The sequence below is a fragment of the Bufo bufo genome, chromosome 6 (genome assembly GCF_905171765.1).
Source record: "Bufo bufo chromosome 6, aBufBuf1.1, whole genome shotgun sequence".
Classification (NCBI taxonomy): domain Eukaryota; kingdom Metazoa; phylum Chordata; class Amphibia; order Anura; family Bufonidae; genus Bufo; species Bufo bufo.
Genome location: NC_053394.1, coordinates 170796513 through 170822301, shown reverse-complemented (window position 1 = coordinate 170822301; position 25789 = coordinate 170796513). Strand labels below are relative to the sequence as shown.

The 25789-nt window shown below is 47.7% G+C and overlaps 1 protein-coding gene across 1 annotated transcript in view; it reads left to right on the top strand.

Annotated features, from left to right (window-relative positions):
* Positions 1-25789, top strand: part of LOC121003058 (membrane-spanning 4-domains subfamily A member 4A-like) — a 210344-nt gene that overhangs the window by 106224 nt on the left and 78331 nt on the right. The window contains exon 3 of the mRNA XM_040434612.1: positions 14202-14312. Coding sequence (XP_040290546.1) covers positions 14202-14312 — 111 coding nt within the window. The remainder of the gene's footprint in view (positions 1-14201; positions 14313-25789) is intronic.

Sequence of the window (25789 nt, the reverse complement as noted above, 5' to 3'; positions counted from 1 at the left end):
CACCCCAACCCATATCTGGCTGAAAAGCAAGACGCCCCCGAAATTCCTCGTCATATTTCCACCACGCACTACCCCCATGCGACTTATACGCACTATAAATCGTGTCCATATAAATAAACAGTTCAGCGCACCGCTCCGGGTGCCTCTGACCCATCACACATCCCAAAACCGCAAACGCCTGCAACCAATTATTCATCGTTCTAGCAACTTTTAACCGTTTATCATATGTCTTGTCCACAAAACGTTTCTCCTTATCCACTCCATGTTGGTCCACAGACACCAGGGACCATATGTCTACATATTGGTGGGACCATATCTTCTCCCTTACCGATTCCTCCAAATGAGCCCCCAAAGGGCTAACCCCACAAAAACATGAATCTTTATATATCCCCGCCAAAACCACTGAGGGCTTTGCCACCTGAACCGAAGCTATCATCGGCGTCTCCGCCACCGTTACCGGAACCGTAGAAGGGGCAGAGGGAACAGGCAATCTATCTAACAGAGATTTTAATAATGACTCTACACCCGCATTAACACCTCCCCCTCCCCATGCCCCCGCATATTGACACTCACCAGAAGCCGGAACCGCCGGCGGAGCTACTGCAGGTACAGGCACCGCTTCCCTGTGTGCTGCCACCGAAACCAGGCTAGGGGCCCTGGAACTCTCACCAATCGCCAGTCGTCTGTGCCCGGACCGCGGTGTACAATCAGACTCCTCCGAGGTAGCAGAGGATCCCTCTGAAGACGACGGGGAACGCCACCTGGAAGATCTGGACCGCCTACTGTACCGGGATGACCTGGATCGCCGACTTGAACGCCGCCATCTGCGGCTGCGCCTCCCCCGACGCCTATCCTCTCTGGAGGGAGTGGGGGACAAAGATCTCTCCCTGCCTCTGCTCAGGCCAACCGTGGAAACCGCTGTAGGAGGAGTGGAATGAGGCTGTAAGAGGGGGGAGGGAGTACTAGTGCTCAAAACTGCGGCCCCAACTGCCAAAGAAGCCCCCCCATTAGGAGGGGCCGGACTACCAGCAGCACCACCAATGAAAGAGGGGGCTAGATATATAATTGGTGCAGATAAAGGAGGGGGAAGGGGGGGGCAGCTTGCGATGGCGGAGGGGTAATGGGGCGCTCATCCGCCGACACGGCACCAGAATAATTAGACCCCATGACCGCCAAATTGCTCGCCTGCCACGCCGTTAATCCTATACCCAGCGATGACGGAGGCGGAAGGGGAGGAGCCAGATTGCGGCCCACTTCCGGCTCAGATCCCCGGCCTAGACTACGGCCCCCACGTGAAGAGGCCGCTTCGGAACGGGCAGAAAACGCTTGCCGCAATTTAGCAGGGGGGCGGCGACTCCGCGCCGAGCGCCGGAGCCCCCGTTCCCTCCCAGAGTGACACTCACCCAGCGGCGTCTCCGGAGGAACCAATGGAGCAGAGGCAGGAGGAGCGGAGGCAGAGGAAGGATCAAAGCTGCTCAGAAAGGAGCGCAGCCATCCTTCCCCCTCCGCCTAAAAACGCGCCAAGAGAGAAGCGCGCAGCGCCTCATCACCCGAGGACATCCTGAAGGGTCAAACCGGAGGTAAGACTTACCAACTCGGCTCACCCTGACAAGAGGAAGTGGGAACCACTGTCCTCCTCTATATAATCTTTCCTTACTCCTCCTACCATCGTCTCCTCCTCCATACCCTCCCCATCTACATTCTTTTAACCCCCTACCTTCCTTTCACTACCATAACCCGGGGCCTATTCTATCACCCCTACCCAGGGAAACTAAGGGAGGGGAGAGGGGGGACCAACAGTCCCTCATCACCCTCCCTACCCTGTCGGGTGCTCTCCAGTCTGGATGGTATTCATGGACACCCCTTCCTGGCTTGGTGCAGCCGAATCCGTAGAGAGAAGATGGTAAAGTTCTGCCTTTCTAGCTGAGGCTGGGAACGGGATTCCTCTTTTTAATAATTCTGCCGTTAATTTTGGGATGGTGCAGTGTACTCAAGTTGTGCGTAGTAGGTGTTTCTGGGTGTAGTAGTGCAATATACACTAACCTGGTACAGCTGACTCTCTGCAAGGGCAGGTATAGAATTAGAAATAGTTCGTGACGCCAGTGCCAAGTAAACGGTGGCACGCCGTTTGCGGAAAGCAGAAATAAATTGAGGAAACGTGGAATTAAAACAGAACTTGAACTTTAGTAGTTTGCAGGCAGAGACAATATTGGAAACGCAGTTCCTCAGCATACAGTCGATTTTGCAATTCGGTCGATGCAGGCAATTCAGTACAGCAGGGTAATTACAGAGTGTTGAACACAGGACTTGCAGCAAAGGAGCTTGCACTCTAACTCGGTCTGATCCTGGAGTGTAGCAATTCTTCACCAAGGCCCATTAACCTAGTTCTGGCTTTATATCCTTGGCTATAGCTTTATAAGTACCTCCTCTGTCTTTCTGAGTACCTCTTGCTTTCCTGATCTTTGCCTCTGTCTCTCTCAGCTTCTGGAAACTTCCTCAGGCTCTAGAAACTTCTGAGCTGTGGTCTAGACTGACTTCTGCACTCCACACTAGATCAGGTTACACTGACTTTCTCTTCCTTGTCTGGCCCTTATATAAACTAGGGCTCCCTAGCTCCCTCTAATGCCTAAGAGCTGGAATGACACCCCTAGCCGGCCTGTAAGTGCAAGTTTCAGTGACAGGGAAATACACACATTACATTACATTATATAAAACTGGCATACAACAACTTCCCCATAATTAGGAGGGACGACAGCACACCAAATGACACTTTGGTAGTGACGGGTATTACAACTCCCGTACACTACATACCCCACTGCTTTAAGCTGAGTACGACCTCGTACTCCATCATGGATCTCCCAACTGGAATCTCTACCTGAAATAGAAAATAGAGACATGCAGGCATACATACATGTAATTAATCTGCATTTACATTTACATCAGGTCCAATTGGCAAAGGTGAAGGGTAGTGACAAGGGGCGTCGTTCTCTTCTCTCAGGATAGTGAATGGAACGGGGGCGCTGACCTGGCACAGCGTAACATTAGAACCAGGATAGTCCATGACAATGAATAAGTCCATGATAAAACAGTAGAAAACGGTATAAAAGTTCTTGGAGGCTCAAATAACAAACATGAGTCCGTACCCAGGTTATTTCTTATTAATCACAGAGGCTCTCATGCGGTGGAGTCCATCTCTGGGCACATTTCCTTAGTATGAAGTTGCACAATAAAATGACAGCATAATAACGGAACTACCCAGGGGTTTCCTGTGGGTGTAGCACAGGCAAGGGCTCACGTGGGGGAGTCCATTCTTGCGCACAAATGTCCAACAAGGTATTGCCCGTGGCAACTGTTTGGGAGGAGACACCACCAGAATAATCAAAGTCTCCTAAACGGACTGGCGGACGTCCCCTGGTCATCCGGGTAGACCTTCTCAACACAGGGGTCTCCTCTTCCCTTAGCAAGGTAGAAGGGAGAGGAGCAACAGGAGGGTCTCCATCCGTGAGACCTCGGTCAGGAACAACTGGAACAACAATATCCACTACAGGGGGAACTGGATCCAGGGCATCTTGAACCGGCTCTTCTGGAGGTAAAACTACAGTAGGTGCCGGAGCAGGCACCAGCAAGTTCAACCACGGTGTCAGAAGCCAATGCATGGGATCAGCGTCATACCTGAGATTACTGACAGCCTGCATAGGATCCTCGGGCGGTATTGCTGACTCTGACACAGGATATTCAGATCCGGAACTCTCGGCACTAGGTTCTGGTGTCAGGCAGAGCTTCAACCGGTTTCGGTGTACAATTTGGGATCCCTTGTCTTCCCGGGTGATCTCATAAGTGTGAGTTCCAACATTTGGGATTGCAGTGACAACATAGGGACTTCGCTCCCACTTACTGTCCAATTTGCTGGTACGACGGTTATTCTTTAACCATACCACGGCCCCTATGGTCAAGGGTTCTGCATGGGCTGCCTGATCATAGTCTCTCTGCTGTCGGTCTCTAGCAAGGTCCATACGTTCCTGAACAATGGCTTTGGCTGCATCCAATCGCCTTTGGTGCTCAGCAACCCAGTCGGTGTTAGGTAATGGGTTAATGCAATCAGGCACATGTATGTCCAATGAATGATCAGCAGGCAATGTCCCTTGGCGCCCAAACATCAAGTAAAAAGGGGTATACCCGGTGGAACAATGTATGGTATGATTGTATGTGAACATGAGCTGTGGCAACAGACTGGGCCAATCTCCTCTGTTCTCAGGAGGCACGGCCCTCAGCATCTCTATCAAGGTCTGATTCATTTTTTCACATAATCCGTTACCTTGAGGATGGTAGGCCGTCGTCCGGATCTTCTTACAGTTGTGTAAGCGGCACAGTTCATGGAACAGATGGGACTCAAAAGCAGGTCCTTGATCGGTGAGGATCTTTTCTGGACATCCATAGGGCAGGAGGAAGTGCTTCCAGAACATTTCGGCTGTAGTCTTGGCTGTCTGGTCTCTCACAGGCACTGCTACAACAAACTTTGTGAAATGGTCAATAATAGTCATGGCATAAGCATACCCTGAGCGACTAGGCTCCAGTTTTACATGGTCGATGGCGACAAGTTCAAGAGGACGAGTACTTACAATGGGTCTCAGTGGTGCCCTCTGATCATGGTGCTCACTTCGTTTCAAGGCACAGGCTACACACTCTCGACACCACTTCTCCATGTCTTCTCTCATGCCTACCCAGTAAAACCGCTGGCGGATAGTAGCTTCAGTCTTTTGGACCCCAAAGTGACCGGATTGATTGTGGTACATCTCCAACACCATACCTGCATCTCGTCGGGGTATGAGAATCTGGTGTACTCTTTCGTTGGACACTGGGTCTAGGCTTCTCCGTAGCAATAGGCCCTTTTGTATGAAGAGTTGATGGCGCTGTCTCCACAGTTTGATGAGCTCAGGATCTGCACTCTTACGCCGAATCCTCTCAGGGGCTCTGCCACTAGTAATGAAGTCCAACAACTCACCCAGCACTCTACTTTCAGACTGTAGTTTCACCCACCTTTCTTCTTTAGGTTCAGGCCTACTGGAGGGTGAAGGAACTGCCGCTCTGTTATTGGTAGCTCGAGCCTGATCCTGTTGAGCAAATTTGTTATAGAAAGCCGGCATCTCTACATCTTCCCAAGCATCTCGCACATCATCAGGAGCTGTCTCTGTGGGAAGCCTGGATAAAGCATCAGCATTATCATTAGTACGTCCAGCACGATACTTTACAGAGAAATTATAGTTGGCAAGGCGAGAGGCCCATCTCTGCTCCAAGGCCCCCAATCTAGCTGTATTGAGATGTGCCAGAGGGTTATTGTCAGTGAATGCAATGAACGGGGTGGCGGCTAGATAATCCTTGAATTTTTCTGTCACCGCCCACACTAATGCCAGGAACTCTACACCCTGTACAGAATTATTAGGCAAATTAGTATTTTGACCACATCATCCTCTTTATGCATGTTGTCTTACTCCAAGCTGTATAGGCTCGAAAGCCTACTACCAATTAAGCATATTAGGTGATGTGCATCTCTGTAATGAGAAGGGGTGTGGTCTAATGACATCAACACCCTATATCAGGTGTACATAATTATTAGGCAACTTCCTTTCCTTTGGCAAAATGGGTCAGAAGAAGGACTTGACAGGCTCAGAAAAGTCAAAAATAGTGAGATATCTTGCAGAGGGATGCAGCACTCTTAAAATTGCAAAGCTTCTGAAGCGTGATCATCGAACAATCAAGCGTTTCATTCAAAATAGTAAACAGGGTCGCAAGAAGCGCGTGGAAAAACCAAGGCGCAAAATAACTGCCCATGAACTGAGAAAAGTCAAGCGTGCAGCTGCCAAGATGCCACTTGCCACCAGTTTGGCCATATTTCAGAGCTGCAACATCACTGGAGTGCCCAAAAGCACAAGGTGTGCAATACTCAGAGACATGGCCAAGGTAAGAAAGGCTGAAAGACGACCACCACTGAACAAGACACACAAGCTGAAACGTCAAGACTGGGCCAAGAAATATCTCAAGACTGATTTTTCTAAGGTTTTATGGACTGATGAAAAGAGAGTGAGTCTTGATGGGCCCATGGCTGGATTGGTAAAGGGCAGAGAGCTCCAGTCCGACTCAGACGCCAGCAAGGTGGAGGTGGAGTACTGGTTTGGGCTGGTATCATCAAAGATGAGCTTGTGGGGCCTTTTCGGGTTGAGGATGGAGTCAAGCTCCACTCCCAGTCCTACTGCCAGTTTCTGGAAGACACCTTCTTCAAGCAGTGGTACAGGAAGAAGTCTGCATCCTTCAAGAAAAACATGATTTTCATGCAGGACAATGCTCCATCACACGCGTCAAAGTACTCCACAGCGTGGCTGGCAAGAAAGGGTATAAAAGAAGAAAATCTAATGACATGGCCTCCTTGTTCACCTGATCTGAACCCCATTGAGAACCTGTGGTCCATCATCAAATGTGAGATTTACAAGGAGGGAAAACAGTACACCTCTCTGAACAGTGTCTGGGAGGCTGTGGTTGCTGCTGCACGCAATGTTGATGGTGAACAGATCAAAACACTGACAGAATCCATGGATGGCAGGCTTTTGAGTGTCCTTGCAAAGATAGGTGGCTATATTGGTCACTGATTTGTTTTTGTTTTGTTTTTGAATGTCAGAAATGTATATTTGTGAATGTTGAGATGTTATATTGGTTTCACTGGTAAAAATAAATAATTGAAATGGGTATATATTTGTTTTTTGTTAAGTTGCGTAATAATTATGCACAGTAATAGTTACCTGCACACACAGATATCCCCCTAAAATAGCTAAAACTAAAAACAAACTAAAAACTACTTCCAAAAATATTCAGCTTTGATATTAATGAGTTTTTTGGGTTCATTGAGAACATGGTTGTTGTTCAATAATAAAATTAATCCTCAAAAATACAACTTGCCTAATAATTCTGCACTCCCTGTAGTTTGAAGGAACTATAATTCTGGTCATTTTTCTCAGCTCCTTTCAGGGAGCGGCTTGCATATGCTATCACTCTCTCTTTTCCCTCTTGGATCTGGGCTAACACAGCTCCCAGGCCTCGCTTGCTAGCATCAGTATAGAGATGGAAGGGCTTGCTATAATCTGGATAACCTAACACTGGAGGCTCGGTCAGTTTCTTTTTTAGCAATTGGAACGCTATCTCTCTTTTCTCATTCCACTCAATGGGCACAGGAGTTCTAGGACTCTTTTTGGGTTGCCCCCTCAAGAGCTCCTGGATAGGATCAGCTATTTGAGCAAAATGGGGGATAAAACGTCTATAGTAGCCGGCAAAACCCAGGAAACTCCTCACCTCTTTGACAGTAGTAGGAACCGGCCAATTACGGACAGCTGCTAATTTATCAGGGTCAGGTTGCACTCCCTCTCCGCTTACTATATGCCCCAGGTATCTTACTGCAGGTTTGAGCAGGTGACACTTGGATGGCTTTACCTTCAAGCCATATTTGATAAGGATTTCAAATACTTCTGCCAAATGTTTCAGATGGTCCTCATATGTTTTTGAGTACACAATGACGTCATCAAGATACAGCAGCACTGTTTCGAAGTTTTTGTGACCCAAACACCGTTCCATTAGTCTCTGGAAAGTTCCTGGGGCATTACATAGCCCGAACGGCATACAATTGAATTCGAACAGGCCCATGGGAGTAGTGAAGGCAGTCTTTTCTCTATCTGCAGGGGCCATGGGTACTTGCCAGTAGCCACTGGTCAAGTCCAATGTGGAGAAATAGGCAGAGGAGCCCAGAGCAGTTAGTGACTCCTCAATGCGGGGCAGTGGGTATGCATCTTTGTGGGTTATTTGATTAATTTTCCTATAATCCACACAGAAACGGATACTACCGTCCTTCTTCTTTACAAGAACCAGGGGTGCAGCCCACGGACTACGGCTGTCCCGGATCACATTAGAGTCTTTCATTTCTTGGATCATTTCCTTTACAGTCTGATATGAAGTAGGTGGTAAGGGTCTGTATCTCTCCTTGATAGGAGGATGAGAGCCAGTAGGTATGGTGTGTTGTATGACACTAACCTCTCCATAGTCAGTAGCATGCTTACTGAAGGCCTGGTGGTGCTCCTTGACAAGCTGTAGAATCCCTTCTTGTTGATGTTGGGGGGTAGTCTCGTCCCCTACATGGAGCTCTTCCCACCAGGGCACTTGTGGCTGGGTCACCGGCGAACATCTGCTGTCTGCAGCTGGCGGCTTTTCTGTCACTGGAAGACGAATGATGTCTTGGAAGGACACCTGGGACAGCTGGGCAACAGGGCAATGCTTAGTAAGCGCAACAGGATGATTACTCAGATTAATCAGACGGACAGGTACTTTACCTTGGGAGACGTTCACCAGGCACTTGGCAGCTCTCACATAAGGATAATCCTCCATCTGGAGTGGTTCCACCAGGGCTGGATAATCTCGGCCTTCGACTCCCAGGACAGCACGACACCACAAAAGAGTTTGAGAAAGGAGGCAAAGTCACAGGCTTAATATCACGGATCCTGGCAGTACAAATTTCTCCCTTCCCATTAGCAAACCTCTGCTGGGCACTTAACACAGTAATAGTCTTTTGAATCACCCTCCTGGATGCAGAGGAAGCAGTGGGCAAAGTCTGATGTAATACGGCAAGTATTTCTGAATAACAGTTTTTGAAAACATTGGTGCCTAGAATGACAGGATGTCCTCCTCTGTCACCGGCCTGTACTACGATCACTCCCTGTTGAGGCAGGGTTACTTCTCCCACCTGCAGGGTGGGTTCCCAGTATCCATGAACCTTTACTGGTTTGCCATTGCTGGCGATAATTTCCACCCAGGATTCAGGCGGTTGGGTCAACTGGTTGGTGTCCCAGAACTTTTCAAATGCAGGCAGCTGAATAGTAGTGACCTGAGACCCAGTATCTAATAGGGCTTCAAAGGGGACCCCGTTGATCTCTATATTGATTTTAGGATGGGATCCTACATAACGTGGCATCCAATTTGGATCCTCTGGACCTAGTGTTCTACCTCCCGAGGGGTGGTCCTCAGCCTCAGGGGTTGCCCGTTTAACTGCCAGCACGTGGATTCTGTGTGTCCCAGCTTTTTGCAGTATGTACACACGGGCTTCTTGCGACCTCTATTACGCCTCCCAGGATCCCTGGGGTGAGTCTCTTGGTAAGGAGGTGGGAACGGCCTAGGAGGTGACAGGAATTCTTCTTCTAGCATTATGGGTTTTTCCCATTCCTCTATTTTTCTGCACACTTTCTCTAGACTTTTAGTGAGGTGATTTACTTGCTCTGTCAGCATGGCAATAGTATCAGTAGCTGACACTTGAACAGCTTGGCCGGCCTCAGCTCGGTTAGTGACAAGCGGTTTTGGCTTGCAGGCTGATGACTCAGATAGGGCGCTCAACTCAGGAGATACTGTGGACCCCAGAATTTTTATAGCCAGTTCTTTAAAGTCCAGAAAGGCACTGTTAGGGTGCTGGGCGGACAGCATCTTTAACTGGGTCCTTATTTGTTCACTAGACACCCCGTTGATAAATTGTTCCCTCAGGGTCTGGTCCCGGTTATCAGCCTCTTTGGGATCTATCTGGATTACAGCCCCTAAAGCCTCCTGAAGTGATAGGGCAAAGTCACGGAGGGACTCACCGGACTTCTGTTTCTTGCCAAAGAAGTGCATCTTTATCTCTGAGGCAGTCCTAGTTTCAAAAGTGGCTCTGAGGCGGGTGAAGATCTGTTCTAGAGTACTCCGCTCAGTAGCAGGCCATGATAACACTTCCCTGCGGGCAGCTCCCTCCAGTTGCGCCAGCATGATTTCCATTTGCTGGTCGGCATTTATAGGGTACAATCGGAATAGTGCCAGCAACTTTTCTTTAAAGTCCCTTAGGGTATGGGTCTCTCCCCTGTAGCGGGGGAACCATGGGGCCCCGAAATAGTAAGGCATGGTAAAGGGCATCATGCTGGGGGCTGTAGGATGATTAGGAGCCGCAAGCTCTCCCGGGGCCGGCTGCTCAGGCACTCCTGGCTCTGACATGGTAGTCTATTGAGAGGTGGCCGCTGGCGACTAAAGTGGCCGGTACACTCCCCTTCCCTCCGGTTACAAGTGCTTACCGGTATCGCTGGTCTTGCGCAGGCCAAGTCTCGCGAGATTCCGGACGTCCTGAGACCGCGGTGACGCAGGAGAAGCAGGGCCGCAGCGGTGCGATGATGAAGAGGGGCGGGACTCTCTGTGTCTTTGCAGGGATCCGCCCACGAATGTCCTCAGCGGCGCGGGAAACTTTACTCCAGGCAGCCGGTGGCCATCTTTAGCAAAACGCTGTCCATTCACTGACAGCAAGCAGGATTGTAAAAAGTCCACAAAACCACACTCCAATGCGGCGATTTTCTTCCTCTGGGTAGCGCAACACTGCACAGCGCTTTTTAGAGGTTTTTGGTACACTTTGGGTACGATTTTCAGTCCACAAAGTCCACTTGAATAAAACAGGAAAATTGTCACTTTGGTCACAGGGCAACTGTATAAGGCACAAAGTTCACGCTTCTTGCACTAGAAAGCGTGCGTATCCTGTTCGTGGAACGCCAAAAGAGAGGTGCAGTGTACTCAAGTTGTGCGTAGTAGGTGTTTCTGGGTGTAGTAGTGCAATATACACTAACCTGGTACAGCTGACTCTCTGCAAGGGCAGGTATAGAATTAGAAATAGTTCGTGACGCCAGTGCCAAGTAAACGGTGGCACGCCGTTTGCGGAAAGCAGAAATAAATTGAGGAAACGTGGAATTAAAACAGAACTTGAACTTTAGTAGTTTGCAGGCAGAGACAATATTGGAAACGCAGTTCCTCAGCATACAGTCGATTTTGCAATTCGGTCGATGCAGGCAATTCAGTACAGCAGGGTAATTACAGAGTGTTGAACACAGGACTTGCAGCAAAGGAGCTTGCACTCTAACTCGGTCTGATCCTGGAGTGTAGCAATTCTTCACCAAGGCCCATTAACCTAGTTCTGGCTTTATATCCTTGGCTATAGCTTTATAAGTACCTCCTCTGTCTTTCTGAGTACCTCTTGCTTTCCTGATCTTTGCCTCTGTCTCTCTCAGCTTCTGGAAACTTCCTCAGGCTCTAGAAACTTCTGAGCTGTGGTCTAGACTGACTTCTGCACTCCACACTAGATCAGGTTACACTGACTTTCCCTTCCTTGTCTGGCCCTTATATAAACTAGGGCTCCCTAGCTCCCTCTAATGCCTAAGAGCTGGAATGACACCCCTAGCCGGCCTGTAAGTGCAAGTTTCAGTGACAGGGAAATACACACATTACATTACATTATATAAAACTGGCATACAACAACTTCCCCATAATTAGGAGGGACGACAGCACACCAAATGACACTTTGGTAGTGACGGGTATTACAACTCCCGTACACTACAATGGTCCATGACCTCAACGATGGTACTGCACCTCGTGGTGATTGCAGATCACCACTGTCGCAAGAGGAGGATGAGGCCTTAGCGAGAAATTCTTGAGACATCTCCCTACTAAAAGAGATAAATAAATCAAGTGACCAAAACGGCACCGGTGACAAGCACCGTGCAAATGACAAGCACCGTGCAAACACTGAACAACAATATACCCACACCTTAGTATGAATGATGTATAGACAACCGCCACCTACAGCCGTGACTAGATTCATGTGAACCTACAGTCGTGAACCACTATACACCGATCCTGTGGTCGTGACAGGACTAATGACCCTGGATGTGGACTACAGTCGTGGTAGCTTACCATGCTGAGCCTGTAGTCATGATGGAACTTGAAATCGAGTCTGAAGACAGACATAACAACGCTGCGCCGGTAGTCGTGACAGGACTTCACCTCGAGTCTGTAGTCGTGACAGACATTGCACTGTTGCCTGTAGTCGTGACAGGACTTCACATCTAGTCTGTAGTCGATGTGAAAGACATTGCACTGTTGCCTGTAGTCGTGACAGGACTTCACATCGAGTCTGTAGTCGTGACAGACATTGTACTGCTACCTGTAGTCGTGACAGGACTTAAGGTCTAGTCCGCAGTCGTGACAGACATGGCAATCCCCTGCCTGTAGACGTGAGAGGCCTCCAAGCTGCGCACTGAGTGTTGCGTAATCGTGGACCTGTATGTGCCAGGACGAGACGCTGGTGCCTGGGGTGACCAAAAAACGTGCCTGTAACCGTGACAGGATCTGTTTTTGCTTTTTGAGCTAACACCATACTTTATTGGTAACGCCATGATAGTGGGCCAAGACTGTAGGTCCAATGACCCAGATTCGTGATATGTGGAACTTTTAGCAGTGGCAAAAGGAAGCCTAGTGCCTATGGATGAGGTGAAAAATGGCGCACCCGTCAAAAAAAGGCCCCAGCCTTACACCCCTGACCAGCAGCACCATCAAATAATATAGCAAGCAAAAGCCCCTAAGTAGACTGACAACATCCTACCACAAACGGCATGACCATACCTACCTTCTGATTATACATAAGAGATAGAACTGCAGCGCACAACTAGTGTAGCTGACCGTTCTACGGAAATGAAAGAGAAAAGACAACTTACTATCTAAGGACGTAGCAAATAACTAAGGGGTTGGGAGGGCTGAAAACGCAGTCGAGCCGTCCTCTGGCTGTGCACTCGCCAATATAAGTAAGCGGTTGGCCCCGCCTCACCTCCCACAAATACGCCAATCATATTGCATAACACTTATCTCTGAGTTGGTGTTTGAAGACTAGCTCGCCCCCATAGACTATAAGTGACAGCAAATTCTGCTTCCTAACTGTCACTCCCTCAAAATCACTTAGATCCACCATATAGGACATTACAGAGAAGTATGGGGCAGTAATGAATATAATAAAGCAGTTGGGGTGAAATCTAACACTTATGGTACTATTAGCTGTTGAATCTGCTAGATCATATCTGTTTTGTCCGGTCTCTCTGCTCTCCGCTCCCCTCCACATAGATGTAATCAAATCCTTCAGTGAGAACAGTCAATCTTGGTCTAACAAAATGGATTTCTCACAAATTTGAAAGCAAAAGTTAGTTTAGAAAGAGGGGGGGGGGAAATAGCACTAGACAAGGCTAGTATATGTTGCAGAGTTTCTTATAGTCACCTGTGCTATTGAGTTATACAAAGTTGTGTGAAAGTACAGCGACCATTTAAAAGCCACATTCAAAGCTACAGCAGGCTTTGAGCCATATTAGTTATTAAAGATAAAAATGTCTTCACAAAGTGTGGAAGTGGTCAATATTCTAATGTGAGAGTTGTGCCAATACGGAGACTGACATATGGTTCTAACCTAATAGATAAGTATCAGTTGTTTGAATGACCAGTATGGTTCTGACCGGGGTGCTAAGATGTTGAAATGTTTTTACATAATACTTGCTAAATACAGAGGGACCAGTAAGGGACCAGTTAGTCACATATGGCTTCCCTACTGGTTGATCTACACAAATTGATAATGACACAAAACAGAGATTGTGTTAGGAAGTACTAAGGTCACCATCCGGACCACAACCAGTGAGCCCCAATACTGTGTCAGTCTTCTCAAACCACTCCAAGTGGTAGGAAGCTAAGGATAACCCTAGGTTCTTCATCACAGCTCGCTGCAAGGCTTGATGGACTTTGCTACTAAGGACCTAGGTTATATTTGGGGAGTCGGTAACAGAAGCCTGGTGCAGGCACAGTAGTGCCAGCCCTTCCAGAATGACAAAGGAGGTACACAGAGAAGTCAGCAAGCAGGATAAAACCAGGAGAGACAGACACAGCCGATGCAGTAAACAAGTAGTTAATCCAAAGACAGAAGAAGATCAGTTACCAGGAGAGTCAATATAAGAATAAGAAGGAGCAGCAGCCACAGGGTTAATTCAGAAACAAGTCAGTAGTCAGTTCGCCAGGAAAGTCAATAGGATATCACAGAATATAAAGTCCTGATATAAACAAAATTAAAGTCAAGTTAATCAGGAATTAGCAGTCTTAAATCCCCTGCCTAGCTCTGGGTTTGGCTCGGTTTTCTGTCACACTGATAAGTTGACCAGCTGGCCCTTGGCTGGTCGGCATAGCAATCCTCTCAGCACAGCAATGCATAGTGGTTTGGCCGGATAAAGTCCTGGCTTACTATATGCAAAAATAGGTGGTGTTGGCTAAAATTTAACATCTTTTTTTTTCCTTCTTTTTTTTAGATTGTATTGATTGTTTCCTCCATCTTGGAGATTGGCTTGGGAATTGGTTTGGGTTTCACAAGTTTGACCATCACATTACCAAGTGGTATTCCTTTTTGGGGGACAATTTTTGTAAGTACCTTCATTTCTATACTGTAATGTATTATATCAAAATAAATCTACAACAGGTGGGTATTATTGCTCCGTGGTCATGTGATTTAGCCAAATATCTGAGGTTTGGTACAGTTATAAATAGCTTTAATTTTAGGTGACTCAGGTTATAGTAGTCCTTACCTTGTGAACCTGGAGGTACTGTTGTAAGACAGCATTACCTGTTAACTGTACTTACAAGTAATACAAATATATATTGAATATCAGGTACTTCATGAACATTCTAGGGTGTGGCTCCTAAAGTTATCACAGATGCCAGAGTCCTCACAGATAAAACTAAATAATTAATTGAATATTGAGCTAGATGATTATTATGAACTTTATGAATAGTCATTTTGCGCAATGAATCATCAGCAATTGCTCCTTAGCAATAGATGCCAAAGTGTAACTTTCTTAGTACCAATTCATGCTGAATCTACAGTTGAGTAGGAACAGAAAAATGTGATAGTTTATTTTTGTTGTACCATAGTGGACTATTACTCTTTGTTATTTACTGCTGTGGTATTCAGTATGAAGAGAACCTCTCATAACGAAGGTGGAGTATAACTCCTTGAAGATGCAAAAGTATTTACAAAAATAAACATGTCAGGAGAACTGACGTCCTCCTTAAGTGGGGCAGTCTCACTATGACACCCGTTTTTTAAGTAAAATCAGCCTGGAAATGAATTAATTGCTATGGGATTATCTATGTCAGGGATGGCCAACCTGCGGCTCTCCAGCTGTTGCAAAACTACAACTCCCAGCATGCCCAGACTGTCTACAACTATCAGCCTACAGCAGGGCATGGTGGGAATTGTAGTTTTACAACAGCTGGAGAGCTGCAGGTTGGCCATCCATGATCTAGGTGATTTTACTTATATATCAATAGAAGCTGTAGTATTTCACAGTGCCCATTCACATGAATATAATAATAATCTTTATTTATATAGCACCAACATATTCCGCAGCGCTTTATAATCCAGAGGTTCATGTAAAAACAGAATCATACATTAGCAACAAACAAGTCAACAATTAAAACAAGAACAGTGAGGGCCCTGCTCACAAGAGCTTGCAATCTTGTTTGTACAATAGTCCAGCCACCTTAACAAAATAAGGTGGTAGATATAAAACTGCATGAACCAGCCACCAGTCCATATGGACCATGTACAGTAATGCCTTACTAGGCCAATTTCACCAAAGTAAGATCTGTTCTTTGTTGGAGGCTTTATGTTCTGGCAAATAGAGAGGTATCCCAAGTTGGCAACCACCTTTATGACCTCCTTCAAGGATTTATACACTCTTGGGGACTGTTTCTTCAGAGCCCCAGCATGACCGGACCCGTGACTGTAAATATTCTTACTTGACCCCACCACTGGGTTCTGGCTACAACGTTGCACAACCAGCTCTTCAGGTCCCTGGTTGTCCTGGGTCAGCATCTGGTTTGACATGGGTCACGTGACTGCTACAGCCAACGGCTGCATGTGACTCAGTGACCTGCCACATGGGTGAGACGTGACCGTTGTGGCCAGTCATTTGGTGCAGCGGTCACGTGACCCAGGACAAACCAAATGTTGACACGGAAGATCCAGGCCTTGTTCAAGTGTCTGGGCAGTGATGGAGTCAGAACTCAGCGGCAGGGATCTGGTAAGTATGATTACCATTGGTAGTCTGGACTTGCTAAGGGGTCTGAAGAAACAGTAACCAAAGGTGAACAACCCCTTTAATATGGTAAGGGCATGTTTTAAAGGGTTTTTCAGGGTTTAAATATTCATGGACTATCCTTAGGATAGGTCATCAATATCAAATTGATCCGGGTCTGATTCCCATCACCCCTGCTGATCAGTTGTTGACCTGTGACACTTGGGGAAGCATTGCAACCTCTTCATTCTATACCAAACACAGCACCATACAATGTGTAGCAGCTGCACTTGGTATTGCAGTTCAATCTCTTTCACTATAATGGTGCTGACCTGCAGAAAAACCATGGATGACTAATGGATGTGATATCATAGGCCCGGGTAAAGAGGCCTCAGCACTTGCCTGAGTGCCACAGTCCTTTTCAACAGCTGATCATCAGAGATGCTTGGAGTCGAACCCCCACCAATCCAATTAACTGAGGAAAGGTCATCAATATTTAAGTTATGGACAACTCCTTCATTAGTCTGACCTCATGGTGGCAATTGATACTTGACTGTGACTTAAAGGGGTTGTCTCACTTCAGCAAATGACCTTTATCATGTAGACAGCAGTAATACAAGGAACTTACTAACATATTGTGATAAATTTTTTCCATCACATTATACATTGCTTGTTTCCAGAGATTATAACCATCCTGCAATCCAGCAGTGGTGGCCGTGCTTCCACACTATAGGAAAAGGCACCAGCCTTTATGTTGGCTGGCACAGTGGGAAGCGCACATAGGCACACGTATGCAGCAGCTCCGGTCTCGGCCACTTTGTATCTGCACTGCAGCGGTGGCTGGAACCCCTGGAAACGGCAGTATATAATGTGTTGGAAAAATAAATCAAGCCAGCAAAGGAGACAATATGGACAATCACAATACATTAGTGCCTTGTATTAAAGGGGTTAACCAACATACCCACATTTTCACCCAGGCAGCCGCCTAAATATAGCATTGGAGCATTTCATGATCCTTTGCTCTCCTTTGCCCTGTGCTGAATTGTTCAGGGTAAAGGCTTTTTTTAGGAGATCTACGTTCCAGCCTTTCTATAGGGACTGCTGGTCGGAGGCCTTGACGTCACCAGCACTAATGGGCAGACTTTAGCGCTGCCCTAGCTTGTAAAACGGCTAGGGTAGTGCTAAACCCCACCCATCAGAGCCTCCGTCTAGCAGTTTTAGAACATAAACAAACAAAAAACTTGTCCTGAGCAATTTAGCGCAGGGCAAGGGAGAGCATCGGAGCATGAAATTCACTAATGCTAATATCAGAGGGTTGCCTGGGTGAAAATGTGGCTATGTCTGGGTTAAGCTCTGAACCCAGAAAACCCCTTTACCTTACTCTACATGATAAATGCCATTTGCTAAAGTGAGACAACCACTTTAAGGGCTGATGTTAAGAGTAGTGTTGAGCGAGCATGCTCGGCCGAATACCAGTTTGGCTCGAGCATCGCTATGCTCGGCACATGGCGGTACTCGGCCGAATACCGCATGTGCTTGAGCACAATGCTCGAGTCTCCTCCCCGCATGTCTTGCGGCTGCTAAGAAGCCAATAAACGTGCAGGTAAGTAGTGCCCTCACTGTAGTGCCAGTAGCCATGCTGGCTACTGGCATTACAGTGATTGGCTGGCTGGAACGTGTCATCAGGTGCTATATAGCACCCAATGATGCGTGTTCTAAGTCAGGGAGAGCTGAGCATAGGAAGGGACAGAGAGTGTAGGGAGTGTAATTGAATTAAATTTTTCTACAAAAACATTTCATAGACCCAAAAGTCCTTGTAAGGAATATTGTGTGTGACAGCAGCAATATATGTTTGTAGCGCAACCTGCGCTGATTGCTCAGTGTAAGGGAGAGCTGTGCATATTTTTAGCGCATCCTGAGCAAAATACTGTGTAATAGGCCGCTGCAGACAGTAAAATTATTCGCGCCACATCGCCTGTGTAAATTGTGCGCATCCCTAAAATATCAGTGAAATCCAATGCACTTTTTCCATAGACTTTGTCTCCTGCGGACAGTTAAATTATCCACGGTGTATCTCCTGTTTAAAATGTGCGCATCCCTAAAATATCAGTGACATCCAGTGCTCTTTTTCCGTAGACGGTGTCCGCTGCTGACAGTTAAATTATCCGCGCCACATCTCCTGATTAAAGTGTGTGCATCCCTAAAATATCAGTGAAATCCAGTGCACTTTTTCCGTAGACCTCGTCTCCTGCGGACAGTTAAATTATCCGCGGCATATCTCCTGTTTAAAGTGTGCGCATCCCTAAAATATCAGTGACATCCAGTGTACTATTTCCGTAGACGGTGTCCGCAGCTAGAGTAGAGTGGACACCTGGATGTTCGGGTTCGGCAGGTTCGGCCGAATGTGGAAAAAAAGTTCGGGTTCGGGACCCGAACTTGACCCTAACTTGAACCCGAACCCGAACCCCATTGAAGTCAATGGGGACCCGAACTTTTGGCCACTAAAATGGCTCTAAAATAGTCCTTGAAAGAGCTAGAGGGCTGCAAAAGGCAGCAAAATGTGCTTAAGAGCATGGCAAATGCTCTGCAAACAAATGTGGATAGGGAAATTAATTTAAAAAACATAAAAGACCTTAAAAAAAATAAAAATTAGGAATGAATTAGGAGGAAGAGGTTGAGGAGGCGGTGAATGGGTGGATGTGGCGTTGTAGGCTCATGTGGCGGTCTAGGTGGAAGCGGCGGAGAAGGAGGAATAGGTAGCCAACACAGATGTGTGTTATTTAGCATTTTTACATAGGGGTATCCCCCAAAATATTGGGGCATATAAAAAAAAAAAAAGGAATAAGTGCACTTGAGTACAAGGATGGATGGTTGAAGCTGTTAGAACTGTCGATTCTGCACAAGGTACAGACAAGTCTTGTGGGATCCAGGCCTGATTCATTTTAATTAACAAGAGCTTGTCCACGTTGGCAGTGGACAGGCGGCTGCGTCTGTCTGTAATGACGCCTCCTGCCGTGCACGCACTAGTGATGGGCCCGAGCTGCTTTGGGTGCCACCCCGCTGTGAGCATGCTTCATCCTCATCCTCCTCGTCCTCCAGTAGTGGGCCCTGGCTGGCCAAATTTGTACCTGGCCTCTGCTGTTGCAAAAAAACTCCCTCTGAGCCACTTCTAAAAGACTGGCCTGAAAGTGTTAGAAATGACCCCTCTTCCTCCTCCTCCTCCTCATCCTGGGCCACAACCTCTTCCATCATCGCCCTAAGTGTTTTCTCAAGGAGACATAGAAGTGGTATTGTAACGCTGATAACTGTGTCATCGCCACTGGTCATGTTGGTGGAGTACTCGAAACAGCGCAACAGGGCACACAGGTCTTGCATGGTGGCCCAGTCATTGGTGGTGAAGTGGTCCTGTTCCGCAGTGCGACTCACACGAGCGTGCTGCAGCTGAAACTCCACTATGGCCTGCTGCTGCTCGCACAGTCTCTCCAGCATGTGCAAGGTGGAGTTTCACCTGCTGGGCACGTCGCATATGAGGCGGTGAGCTGGAAGGCCGAAGTTACGCTGTAGAGCAGACAGCCGAGCGGCGGCAGGATGAGAACGCTGGAAGCGCGCACAGACGGCCTGCACTTTATGCAGCAGCTTTGACATGTCGGGGTAGTTGTGAATGAATTTCTGTACCACCAAATTCAGCACATGCGCCAAGCAAGGGATGTGCGTCAAAACGGCTAGTCCCAGAGTTGCAACGAGATTTCGCCCATTATCGCACACCACCAGGCCGGGCTTGAGGCTCACTGGCAGCAACCACTCGTCAGTCTGTTGTTCTATACCCCGCCACAACTCCTGCGCGGTGTGGGGCCTGTCCCCCAAACACATCAGTTTCAGAATGGCCTGTCGACGTTTACCCCTGGCTGTGCTGAAGTTGGTGGTGATAGTCTGTCGCTGACTGGATGAGGAGGAGGTAGAAGAGGAGGAGGAAGCCGAGTAGGAAGAGGAGGCCACAGGAGGCAAAGAATGATGCCCTGCGATCCTTGGCGGCTGAAGAACGTGCGCCAAAGAGCTCTCCGCCTGGGGCCCAGCCGCCACTACATTTACCCAGTGTGCAGTTAGGGAGATATAGCGTCCCTGGCCGTGCTTACTGGTCCACGTATCTGTGGTTAGGTGAACCTTGCCACAGATGGCGTTGCGCAGTGCACACTTGATTTTATCTGATACTTGGTTGTGCAAGGAGGGCACGGCTCTCCTGGAGAAGTAGTGGTGACTGGGAACGACGTACTATGGGACAGCAAGCGACATGAGCTGTTTGAAGCTGTCCATCTCCACCAGCCTGAATGACAGCATTTCAAAGGCCATTTGTCACAGGGTTCCAAAGGTGCACTCGTTCCCCCATTGCCCGCAGAACTGTTGCTTAGCTTTTGGAGTGAGGTTCTGTGTTTGACCTCATTCCCAGGGCGGCTTTACTAGCTGGGTGGCTCCCTGCTCCTAGTCTGCCTTGAGCGCCGAGCTGATCACTCGGTGCTCGACTGGTTGGTCTGTCGGTCATGTGATGCTGGCCACGTCACATGACCCTCACTCCCCACTATAAATACAGGCAGCCTGCTGGCTACAGGTTGCCTGTTAATTTCTAGGTTCCTGGCTATTTGTTGGACTACTGAATATTTACCTGATCCTGTTCCCTGACGATCCTCTGCCTGCTCCTCCTGTACTGCGCATACATCCTGGTATTGTGACCTCGGCTCCCACCTGACTACTCTCTTAGGACTCCTCTTGTACTTCGCTACTCTCCTGGTATTTGACCCCGGCTTCTCCTGACCATTCTTTGCTTAATCCGTTTTACTGCGTAGCTCTCTTGGTTCTGACCCGGTCCGTTCATGTTCCGTATTTTGTCTTGTCTGTCTTCCCTGCACATATCCTAAGTTAGGGATTGCCGTCCAGTTGTCCCCTGTCATCAGGACTCGTGAGGCAAGTAGGCAGGGCCAGGGGTGAGGGTGGAGCGCAGTGGTCACTACCCTTCCCCCTGTGTGTGTGTGGACGTGACCGTTACAGATTAACAGGCCCAATAACCACTGTATCATGAATCCTCTTACTACCCTGACTGACCATGTCTCTAACTTGACACAGAGGGTGCAGGAGCTAGGAGGGAAACTCCGTTCTTGTGAGTTAGGGCAAGGTTCTTCCACTCCTCTGTCCTCCAGTCCATATTTTGAACCCCAGATCAAGCTCCCAGAACCCTTTTCTGGAGACCGGAAGAGGTTTCTCTCCTTTAAGGAGAATTGCAAACTCTACTTCCATTTGCACCCCGTGTCCTCCGGTCCCGAGAGCCAACGCGTGGGGATTATCATTTCTCTACTACAGGGTGATCCCCAGGACTGGGCATTTTCGTTACCTCCTGGGGCCAGTTGTCTAACTTCTGTGGATGTTTTTTTTCAGGCCCTTGGTACCCTCTATGACGAACCAGACAGGGCCCTGGTAGCCGAGACAGCTCTTAGGGCACTGGTTCAGGGCCATCTCCCTGCGGAGGAGTATTGCACCCAATTCAGACGGTGGTGTGTCCCCTCAGGATGGAATGAACCAGCCCTGAAGAGTCAGTTTAGGTCTGGTCTATCTGATAATTTAAAAGATCTATTGCTCAATTACCAAATTCCTGAGACCTTAGAGGAGATGATGACCCTAGTTGTCCGACTTGACAGACGAGTTAGAGAGAGACGACAAGAACGACAGTTCTGTTCTCAGATGGTGGTCCAGCCAGAGGCCTTTTCCAGGGACAACACTGAGGTCTCCACCGAGGAACCCATGCAGGTTGGCATGACCCGGGGTAATCTTCGTCGCAGACGCGGAGAGTGCTTCTACTGTGGAGATCCTGGCCATTGGATCAACAAGTGTCCTAAGAGGGACCTCTCTGCCAAGTCTTCTAAACCAAGACAACCTAAAGACCAGGTACACCCTGATTTTTCTAAAGGTAAGCTTTTGGTACCCATAACAATTTCTCTGGGGGTTAATAAGTGGCCGGGTAAGGCCTTTATTGACTCCGGTTCAGTGGCCAGCTTTATTGACTTTGAGTTTGCTTGTAAATTGGGTATTCCAATGTTTGCTTTACCTACACCTATCCATGTCATGGCTATTGATGCTACTCCCCTGATTGGTGGTACGGTGAGGTCATGTACCTCTGAAATTTCTCTGTCCGTGGGTGTGTGCCACTCTGAGAGATGTTCTCTTCTAGTCCTGGAGAACCTACCGGTTGAGGTGGTACTAGGGTTGCCTTGGCTCCGTTTACATAACCCCACAATTGATTGGTCCAAAGGAGAGTTGGTGAAATGGGGACCTAAGTGTGACTCATGCTTGTCCGTGGTCCAGGCTGGGGTTTCAGTAAGGTCTAATACATTACCCTCTGTTATTAAGGAATATTCTGATGTGTTCTCGTCCCTTACTCCAGAGGTTCTACCCCCCCCATAGACCTTATGATTGCGCCATAGAGCTAATTGAGGGTGCCGAATTTCCTAAAGGTCGAATTTATAATCTTTCAGGGTCCGAACGCAAGGCTATGGAAGATTATATTAAGGAGAGCCTTGCTAAAGGGCATATTAGACCTTCAGTCTCTCCTATGGGAGCAGGGTTTTTCTTTGTTAAAAAGAAGGATGGTGGTCTTAGGCCTTGTATTGATTACCGGAGATTAAATAAAATCACTGTCCAAAATAGATACTCTCTCCCATTGATTCCGGATTTATTTAACCAGGTTTTGGGGGCAACCTGGTTTTCCAAGATTGACCTGAAAGGGGCATACAATCTAATCCGAATCAAGGAGGGAGACGAATGGAAGACAGCGTTCAATACTCCGATAGGACACTTTGAATATCAGGTGATGCCTTTTGGACTCAGCAATGCCCCAGCTGTGTTCCAAAACTTAATGAACGATATTCTTAGGGAGTTCTTAGGTAAATTTATTATTGTCTATCTTGACGACATTTTGATATTCTCTCCTGATTTCGAATCTTATGTGTCCCATGTCAAACAAGTATTAGAGGTGTTGAGGGAGAACCAGCTATCCGCTAAGCAAGAGAAATGTGTCTTTGGTGTACAGGAGATACTGTTTCTAGGGCATGTTTTGACTCCTCACGCCTTTAAGATGGATCCTGGTAAGGTTTTAGCAATTAAGGAATGGGTAAGGCCTTCATCCTTAAAGGCTTTACAACGGTTTTTGGGTTTCGCCAATTACTACCGTAAATTTATCATGAATTTTTCTGTAATTGCTAAGCCATTGACCGACCTTACTAAGAAAGGGGCGGATTTGGAGAATTGGTCTACCAAGGCCATTTCTTCATTTGAAACATTAAAAAAGGCATTTAGTAGCGCTCCCATTCTGATCCAGCCTGATCAGGAGAGACCCTTTATTGTGGAGGTGGATGCGTCCGAGGACGGCGCAGGAGCAGTCCTTTCACAAGGTCCTGCTAGCCTCACTAACCTGAGACCGTGTGCCTTCTTCTCTAGGAAATTCTCTCCCACGGAGAGAAACTACGACATAGGGAATAGGGAGCTGTTGGCCATTAAATGGGCATTTGAGGAGTGGAGACATTTTTTGGAGGGGGCAAGGCATCGAGTAACTGTTGTCACTGACCATAAAAACCTAATGTTTCTCGAGTCCGCTAAGAGGTTGAATCCCCGACAAGCCCGATGGGCTCTGTTTTTTACCCGTTTTGATTTCTCCATTACGTTCAGGCCGGGAAGTAAAAATGTGAAGGCAGACGCATTATCTCGGAGCTTCCATGCTTTTCAACCCACTGAGACGCCGCCTGAATCCATCCTACCAGCAAACATCTTCTTAGCGGCTCTAACCCAGGATATCTCGGCTCGCATTAAGGCTGAACAACATCTGGCACCGGCATCCACCCCAACAGATAAGTTGTTTGTTCCCGTACAATTTCGTCTCCAGCTGTTAGGTGAGTGTCACGATTCTGCCTTTTGTGGATATCCGGGTATTGAGGGCACTAAGGATCTGGTTTCTAGATCTTATTGGTGGCCCACTCTGACCAGGGATGTCAAGTCCTACGTGTCAGCCTGTGAGGTTTGTGCCAGGTCTAAGACACCTAGGACTCGCCCTGCTGGTAACCTACGACCCCTACCCATTCCAAGTAGACCCTGGTCCCATATCTCGATGGACTTTATAACTGACCTACCGCTGGCGGAGGGTAAGACTGTGGTTTGGGTAGTGGTCGATAGGTTTAGCAAGATGGTTCATTTCATTCCCCTGTCTAAACTTCCGAATGCTAAAACCCTGGCGTCTATTTTTGTGAGAGAGATTGTTCGTTTACATGGCATCCCGGAAAATATTGTTTCGGACAGGGGTGTGCAGTTTGTGTCCAAATTCTGGAGGGCCTTCTGTCAAAGATGTAAAATTTTGTTGTCTTTTTCTTCTGCCTACTATCCTGAGAGTAATGGGCAGACTGAACGCCTTAATCAGTCTGTGGAACAATTCCTGAGGTTGTATGTTGCTGATGACCAGCAATTATGGGTCAAATTCCTTCCGTTGGCTGAATTTGCTCTGAATAACCGTGTCAATTCTTCTGCTGGGGTCTCCCCTTTCTTTTGTAACCATGGTTTTCATCCCCGTTTTCATTCTGGGTCGTCCGTCTCCTCCTCTAACCCTGAAGCTGATAAACTCTCCTCCGAACTGTGCACAGTTTGGGCCCGGATTCAATCGAATCTAGAAAAGGCTCAAAGTTCTCAAAAACTCAAGGCCGATAGGAGAAGTTCAAGGGGGGTGAACTTTCAGGTTGGGGATAAAGTATGGTTGTCCTCGAAGAATCTATCTCTCAAGGTAGCTTCTAGAAAATTTGCTCCTCGTTTTATTGGACCATATAAGATCACGGAGGTGATTAACCCGGTATCATTTAGGTTGGAGCTGCCCGAGTCATTCCACATTCATAATGTGTTCCATAAATCTCTACTTAAAAAATATTTTGAACCGGTAGTACCATCGAAAGCCTCGCCTCCGCCGGTTCTTGTTAATGATGCTGTCGAGTATGTCCTGTCTAAAATAGTGGATGTCAGGAAGGTGCGTAACTCCTTGCAGTATCTGATTTACTGGAAGGGGTATGGACCTGAAGAGAGATCTTGGGTACCTGCCAGGGAGGTTCATGCTCCTAGACTGGTTCGTAAATTTCATTTAGAACACCCTGAAAAGCCATCGCCTGAAGTCTTGGGTCCGGTGGCCCCTCGTAAAAGGGGGGGTACTGTCACGGGGTTCCGAAGGTGCACTCGGTCCCCCATTGCCCGCAGAACTGTTGCTTAGCTTTTGGAGTGAGGTTCTGTGTTTGACCTCATTCCCAGGGCGGCTTTACTAGCTGGGTGGCTCCCTGCTCCTAGTCTGCCTTGAGCGCCGAGCTGATCACTCGGTGCTCGACTGGTTGGTCTGTCGGTCATGTGATGCTGGCCACGTCACATGACCCACACTCCCCACTATAAATACAGGCAGCCTGCTGGCTACAGGTTGCCTGTTAATTTCTAGGTTCCTGGCTATTTGTTGGACTACTGAATATTTACCTGATCCTGTTCCCTGACGATCCTCTGCCTGCTCCTCCTGTACTGCGCATACATCCTGGTATTGTGACCTCGGCTCCCACCTGACTACTCTCTTAGGACTCCTCTTGTACTTCGCTACTCTCCTGGTATTTGACCCCGGCTTCTCCTGACCATTCTTTGCTTAATCCGTTGTACTGCGTAGCTCTCTTGGTTCTGACCCGGTCCGTTCATGTTCCGTATTTTGTCTTGTCTGTCTTCCCTGCACATATCCTAAGTTAGGGATTGCCGTCCAGTTGTCCCCTGTCATCAGG